The sequence below is a fragment of the Notechis scutatus genome, chromosome 14, assembly GCF_049901735.1.
Source record: "Notechis scutatus isolate UNSWTSFEM ecotype Mainland chromosome 14, rNotScu1.2, whole genome shotgun sequence".
Lineage (NCBI taxonomy): Eukaryota > Metazoa > Chordata > Lepidosauria > Squamata > Elapidae > Notechis > Notechis scutatus.
In genome coordinates, this window is record NC_142022.1 from 5,149,663 (window position 1) to 5,157,062 (window position 7,400).

At 43.6% G+C, this 7,400-nt stretch overlaps 1 protein-coding gene across 3 annotated transcripts; it reads left to right on the plus strand.

Moving 5' to 3' along the window:
• Nucleotides 1-2,098: 2,098 nt before the first annotated feature.
• On the plus strand, nt 2,099-6,333 carry C14H11orf68 (chromosome 14 C11orf68 homolog). 3 transcript variants are annotated; one of them, XM_087943555.1, is made up of 3 exons: nt 2,099-2,631; nt 4,984-5,714; nt 6,044-6,333. In XM_087943555.1, the coding sequence occupies exons 2-3, from the start codon at nt 5,001-5,003 to the stop codon at nt 6,119-6,121; spliced, it is 792 nt and encodes a 263-aa protein (XP_087799681.1). In that variant the 5' UTR covers nt 2,099-2,631; nt 4,984-5,000; the 3' UTR covers nt 6,122-6,333. The 3 variants fall into 3 exon arrangements, with proteins under 3 accessions (XP_087799681.1, XP_087799679.1, XP_087799682.1); XM_087943553.1 differs by having other exon boundaries at nt 2,381-2,631; nt 4,984-5,729; XM_087943556.1 differs by lacking the exon at nt 6,044-6,333 and having other exon boundaries at nt 2,381-2,631; nt 4,984-5,769.
• Nucleotides 6,334-7,400: the final 1,067 nt, after the last annotated feature.

The window sequence follows — 7,400 nt, forward strand, 5'->3', positions numbered from 1 at the left end:
GTGGCGGAGAAATGCCTCCTCTAAGCATGTGCAGAGGGCCTAGGGAACAAGAGGCTGGAAACCTAGCCCTGCATTAGCCCAATTAACAGAAGAATTGGAAGGGGCTTTGGAGGTCTTCTAGTCCTACCTCAAGCAGGAGACGCTGCTCCTTCTCCTCCTTACATTCTCCTACTTCTCGGACTAACAGAGTTGGAAGGGACCTTGGAGCTCTCCTCCTCCGTTCTCCTTCTCCTTTTCCTCCTCAGAGGGAATGCCTCCTCTAAGCATGTGCAGAGGGCCTAAGGAGCAAGAGGCTGGAAACCTAGCCCTCCATTAGGCCAGGTAACAGAAGAGTTGGAAGGGACCTTGGAGGTCATCCAGTCCAACCCCCTGCTCAAGCAGGAGACGCTGCTCCTTCTCCTCCTTACGTTCTCCTACTTCTCGGACTAACAGAGTTGGAAGGGACCTTGGAGCTCTCCTCCTCTGTTCTTCTCCTTTTCCTCCTGGGGTGGGGAATGCCTCCTCTAAGCATGTGCAGAGGGCCTAAAGAGCAAGAGGCTGGAAACCTAGCCCTCCATTAGGCCAGATAACAGAAGAGTTGGAAGGGACCTTGGAGGTCATCCAGTCCAACCCCCTGCTCAAGCAGGAGACTCTATACCATTTCAGGTAAATGGTTGTCCAGTCTCTTCTTGAAAACCTCCACTTGATGGAGCACCTACAACTATTGGTGGCAAGCCGTTCCACTGGTTAATTGTTCTCGCTGTCAGGCAATGTCTCCTTATTTCTAGGTTTCTTCTCTCCTTGATAAGCTTCCATTCATTGATTCGTGTCTTGCCTTCAGTTATTTTGGACAAGAGGTTTTCGGAGATGGTTTTATACAAGAGGAGTAACTTGGGTTTTGGAGTAAATCTTGGTTGGGATTTTGCAATCTTTTGAGCTTTGATCCAACCTTGTAACTTTAAGATAGGACAACTTCAACTCCCAGAATTCCCCAGGCAGCGTGCTTTAAGAGGGGTGGGCTTCCAGAATTCTCCAACCCGCATGGAAAATGTGAAATATTGTTTACTTATTGATGTTTGTATAGGTAGTCCTTGACTTACAACAATTCATTTAGTGGCTGCTCAAAATTACAATGGTACTGGAGTGACTTACGAGCGCTTTTCACAGTTACTTACAACCAGCATCACCATGGTCACCGAATCAAAATTCAGACGCTTGGCTACTGACTCATATTTATGACGGTTGGAGAGTCCCAGATCCCCTTTTGTGATCTGACAAGCTGAGTCACTTAACTTATCAAAATTTTGAGCTCAATTGTGATCGTAAGTCAAAGACTACCTGTATAAATTAACATCCCAAACCACGCATCATTTTCATCCTTAATGTATTTGGTTCACATCTTCTCTTTCTATTCCTTTTACAGTTTGGGTGCTCATTATTAACTCTTAAATCAGTTAAAGGCCAGGGAATGCATTTGCAAAATATGTTTAGCTGATTTTTATTTTTATTTATTTTTATTATTTGAATTGTCAAATGCTTACAATATAACAGAAATAAGAATAAACATAAGTATAAATACATGAAATAGGTTTGAATACAATAGGATGGACGATTGTGCACTTACGCACGCCCCTTACAGACCTCTTAGGAATGGAATGAGGTCAATTTTAACTAGGTTATATATTTTGGGGGTTGCTTAGCACATTAAAATTGAACTTAGTGACTTTAGAAAATTGGGTGATTTGATAACTAAGTCAACTATTGAGTGAAGTTAGGGGAGTGAGAATGTGCTATTGTAATAGAATTGTCTAATTTATATGTATTTATATATTTACTCTTATTTATTCCAGGAAGCCCAGAGCAGAGAAATAAGGAATTATTACATTGATTTTAACCAATCATTTTCCAACCATAGCAACTTTAAGAGGGGTGAAATTTTGAGGGAATTCTGGGAGTTGAAGTTCACATTTCTTAAGGAAAATATTTAGTTGCATCATCATGAACCCAACCCTTCTGTCACTTCCGTTGTAAAACGGAAGTGACTCCTCCCTGTGGAAACAGGGATGGGTGCGTGGGCTGATCCATAGGGCGTGTCAAGTCCTAGAGCGGGCGGTGCTCCAAGCGCCCGTAGAGAATCGTGACCAAAATGGCGGCGACTGGCTTGATGGAGCCTTCTTCCCCTTTTATGCTCAGCCGAAGTGGATAATTCTTCAGTATGCAAATTAATAAATGACAAACATCAACATAGTAATGCTTAGACGATATAGAAGTAATAAATCCAACAGCGTAATAAAAATAGAAGCCAAGCAGCTCAGGCCTCATTTCCGTTCCTTAGGCCTTCCGGTCATGCAACTATTTCGGTCCCCCATCCACTTCCGGGGTGTGCCCGTGCGTTCTTCCATTTGTTCCGGGCCGTTGCGACGGTAACGGGAGGCCGAATTGTAGAAGACGAAGTGGGTTTGGGGTGCTGCTGAGGTTGCGGGGAGCGGCGGTGTTGCTCGGTTCCCCTCCAGCCGTGGGCCGGCCTGAAAATGGAAGGGGGCGTGTGGGTGTAGAAATGGGTCCTCGCCAATGGCGACCGTCGTAATCCCGTAACTTTGCCGTAAAGCCGTGGAGTCTCCTGACCGCTTTGCCTCAACACAGCCCTGCAAGGTAGGACGGTGCCATCCCCGCCCTGGCTTTTATTGTTATAGGAATTTGCTCGTGCCGAGGAGTTGCAAAAGAGCGAAGGGGGCTTGTCTGAGGGAACAAAATGAGGAAATAAATAAATAAATATGTATATGTATATGTGTTTAAAAGACGTGATGTATTCCCAAGCTCCCTTGGGGGACTTGAGGCGTTATTACGACCATAACTGTTCTTAATATATTAAAATATTTAATGCATTAACTTAATGAATTAAATGTATTAACTCTCCCAACAATAATACTAATGCCTAAAGTCTAATAATAATAATAATAATAATAATAATAATAATAATAATAATAATAATAATAATAATAATATAAACAGCTAATAACTAATAAGTAATTAATGCATTTAACACTTTAAGCATTAATACTATTGTTGTAAGACTTCATGTATTTTCATTCATTAAGTTAATGTAAAATTGCCTAAAGTCTAATAAAATAATAATAAAGTATTTAATACTTTACTATTATTAGGAGATTTTAGGCATTAATAATATTGTTGGGAGACTTCCTGTATTTAATTCATTAATATTAAGTTAATGTAAAATTGCCTAAAGACTTCCAACAATAGTAGAAATGCATAAAGTCTAATAACAACAACAATAATAATGTATTTAATACTTTACTATTATGGGACATTTTAGTCATTAGTACTATTGTTGGGAGTCTTGTATTTAATTCGTTGCTGTTAATGTAAAATTACTTAAAGTCTTTCAACAATGGTACTAATGCCTAAAGTCTAATAAAATAATAATGTATTTAATATTTTACTATTATTAAGAGATTTTAGACATTAGTACTATTGTTGGCAGTCTTTAGGTGTTATTGTTGGAAAACCCTGGGCATTTTTATTATGAGATTAGGTATTACTACTGCTATAGTATATTGGAAGACTAAACATTATTAGTACTATTATTGGGATTTATTTTAGGCATTCTTACTATAATTAGGAATCATTATGCATTACTGCTATTATTATTGAAAAACTTTAGGCATTTTACTATTAGTATTAAAATTAAGATGCTTTAGGTATTATCTATATATCCTAAAACTCTCATGCCCATTCACTTGAATGGCACCTATTTTTCTACAATATTACCCCCTTCAAAAGGTTTTACAACAGCTTTCTGCCAATAGGTATCTCCTTGATATTTTGGAACTCCAGTTTTCATAATTCCACCCTTTAACTCTAGTTCCAAGGCTGTTTTTTTCTTTCTTTCTAGAAATTGCTCTTCCTACATTTTCTGTAAGTTTTACAGATCTGGGTTGCTCACTGATTTTGAACACCTTAAATTCTGGTCTTACCCACTAATTCGATACTGGGTCCAATTATAGACTGATCTTGGCTATGAATGTAACTTTAAGATGATTGTCTCCAGCTGATGCCTTTGAAATTATCTGTTCCTTGGGAGAGTTCCCCAGGGAAGAGCAAATGGGGAAAAATGATCTCAGGATGCAACCTGGTTTAAAATAGGAGTGTGGAAACCCAGGTTAAGCTGAAAATACAGGTTGTCCTCCACTCACAACCACAATTGATGCCCAACATTTCTGTGTTGCTAAGTGAGGCATTCAAGTGAGTTTTGCCCCATTTTATGATCTTCCTTGCTACAGTAGGTGTTAAGTGAATTATTGGAGTTGTTAAATTAGTCACCCGGTTGTTAAGTGAATCTGGCTTCCCCACTGACTTTTGTTGTAATGACGAGGCAGTCGAGTTGTTTGATCATGAACAACTGAATCATGATGATCTTTATTGGAGTCTAGTCTTGCATTTATACACATTTTTAATTATCTTCCATCATTGGTTAACTTTGGTTACTGCTTAACTTTCGTTACTGTTTAGCATAGTAATCCATACAATTAATTATCTCTAGTTAAAGTCTAACATATGTTTACTTCCTCTCTCTAATCCTCCTTTAGTGACTTTGTTTACCTGAGTTGTATTTGCTTGGAAACATTCTTTATCTGAGGTTTGCCATCCGAGATTGGAACATTCCTGCAATTACAACTCTACAGACTTTGCTTGTCGGAAGGTCGCAAAAGGGTATTCCTGTGAACCCTGGGACACTGCGACCGTCATAAATATGAGTCAGTTGTCAAGCACCTGAATTTTAATCACATGACTGTGGAGATATTGCAACGGTTGTAAGTGTGCAAAACGGTCATAAGTCCCTTATTTTTTGGTGCCATTGTAACTTTGGTCAGTAAATTAACTGTTGTAAGTTGTAACTGTTGTACAAAGGGCCAATTTAAACTTGACTCCCAGCTGTGGCCTGAAGTGGGTTGATCCCTTTCTGGTTTGACTTTTTCCCCTCAGGTGCCTTGCCTCAAACCATGGCTGGCCAGCACAACGAGACGGGAAAGGACGGGAGCTTTACCAGCGAGGACCTGGCGGCTGAAGCCATGGCCGCAGACATGGACTCCTGGGTGGTCTTTGACGCCCGCAAGACCCCCAAGGCTGAATTTGAGGAATGGCTCCAGACTTACCAGCCCTCCCGCGTCTCTCGCTATGGCAACCCGGAATGCAACACTGAGCCGGTGGGCTGGATTGCCATCTACGGCCCCAGCTTCTGTCCAGAGTCTGGTGATGTCATTGGGCTTCAGGAGGACTGGGAATGCTTGCAGCTGAGTGGGCGCCACGTGACTTTCGAGTCCATCAAGGAGCTGGCCCTTAACAGGCGTGTCCTGACCGGCAAGTGGCTGATGCACCTGGACAGCGGCTTCAAAGTGGATAACGCTTGGTACGGCATCGCCCGGGCCGTCCTCGAAGGGCGTGTCGGGGTGGCCAAGGTGAGCCCCTGCTGCCCCGACTCAGAGCGCAAGCACGTGATCTGCGTGTACACCGACGACTTCACCAACGAAGAAGAGGTGCTGGTGGCCGATTCCGTGATCCGGGCCACGGGGATCAAGTGCCTCCTCTCCTACAAGCCCGATGCTTACACCTACTTGGGTATCTACCGCGACAACCGCTGGCACCTCTGCCCCACCATTTACGAAAGCCGGTTCGATTTGGAATGCGTCCCTCGTCGCTCGCGTGTCCTCAACAAGGTGACCAACAGCGAAGTGACTTAAACTCCACTTCCAGGAGGCGTGGCGCTCCCGGGAAACCACATGAAGGCTGGGGGCGACTACAAATCCCACCCCTGCGGTGTTGACTTTTCTTTTCTCAGAGGAGGTAGATTTGCCCATTCTGCCTCCGTCATGGGGCTCTTTGTGGTGGCCAAGCAGCTTTTTTGGTGACGCTACTCGAGTGGACGTCTGCATTTATCATTTAAACCGCTAAAAACTATGCGAACTGATCGGCTTTGTAAAAGCCAAAGGAGCCCAACAGATGATCACTAGCGATCCCCCACCTTTTTTCCCCCTTCTCTCAACAGAATGGCTCGACTACAGCAGCAAGGAATGATTTGCTGCTGTGTTTAGTTCCTGCCCATCGAGGGGAGGGTTGGGGTTGAGGGGAGATACCAGAATCTGAAGGCAGCATCGAAGAAAAGGGTGGAAAAACTAGTTTTGATGCAGGCGTGAAATGGAAACGCCAGGGCAAAGAGGTAAGCTGTTTTTTCCTTTCCGGTCTTTTGCTCAGAAAGTCATTGAATTTTATTTCTGTGGCTCTTGGCTGCGTTCGCCTGTAACGGGACTGAAAATAAAAAGGCATTCTCTTTCCGCCCCCATTCCCATTCCGTGATGGTTTGCTTTTGGAGTTTGTAGATGAAGCCAACTTTCAAAAAGCACCTTTGAGGGGAACCAAGGTTGCAAAAGGTTTGGGGAAGTCCTCAGCTCTTGGTGTCAGAAAGTGTCTCTTTGGCTGTTTCAGGAGCAGAGAGAACGAAGAGAGGCCCTACGGTTTTGCAATCAGGAGACATAAGTTTTCTTCTAATGGGCTGAAAAGTGTACAAAACTGAACGCTGAACTGGAAATTGGGTCTCTTTGACTATCACACCTCTGCTATATTAAGCAGGTAGCTCTAGAGCAGGGTTTCACAACCATGGCAACTTTTAAAATGGCTGGACTTTGACTCCCAGAATCCCCCAGCCAGCATGCTTTGAGGGGTGGATTTCCACTCCCAGAATCCCCCAGCCAGCATGCTTTGAGAGGTGGACTTCTTCTCACTCCCAGAATCCCCCAGCCAGCATGCTTTGAGGGTGGACTTCCACTCCCAGAATCCCCCAGCCAGCATGCTTTGAGGGGTGGACTTCCACTCCCAGAATCCCCCAGCCAGCATGCTTTGAGAGGTGGACTTCCACTCCCAGAATCCCCCAGCCAGCATGCTTTGAGGGGTGGACTTCCACTCCCAGAATCCCCCAGCCAGCATGCTTTGAGGGGTGGACTTCCACTCCCAGAATCCCCCAGCCAGCCAACATGCTTGCCACAACTGTTAATTGCTGCAGTTGTTAAGTTAGTAACGCAGTTAAATGACTCTGGATTCCCCGTTTTCTTTGCTTGTCAGGTGGCGGCAAAAGGGGATCGCGTTATCCCTGGGCACTATGACCGTCATCAACACAGGCCAGTTGCCCTTGTCTAAATTTTGATCACATGACTATGCGGATGATGTCATGGTCCTAAGTGTGATAAACACAGTCATAAGTCAGGTTTTTTCCCCCCAGTGTTAATTCTTGTAATTCTGAACGGTTCCCTAAACGAACGGCTGTAAGTTGAGAACTACCTGTAAAACTTTGGGTAACTCACTCAGCCAAAACACACACCTTGCTACCACATAGCAATGCTGAGGCTTTA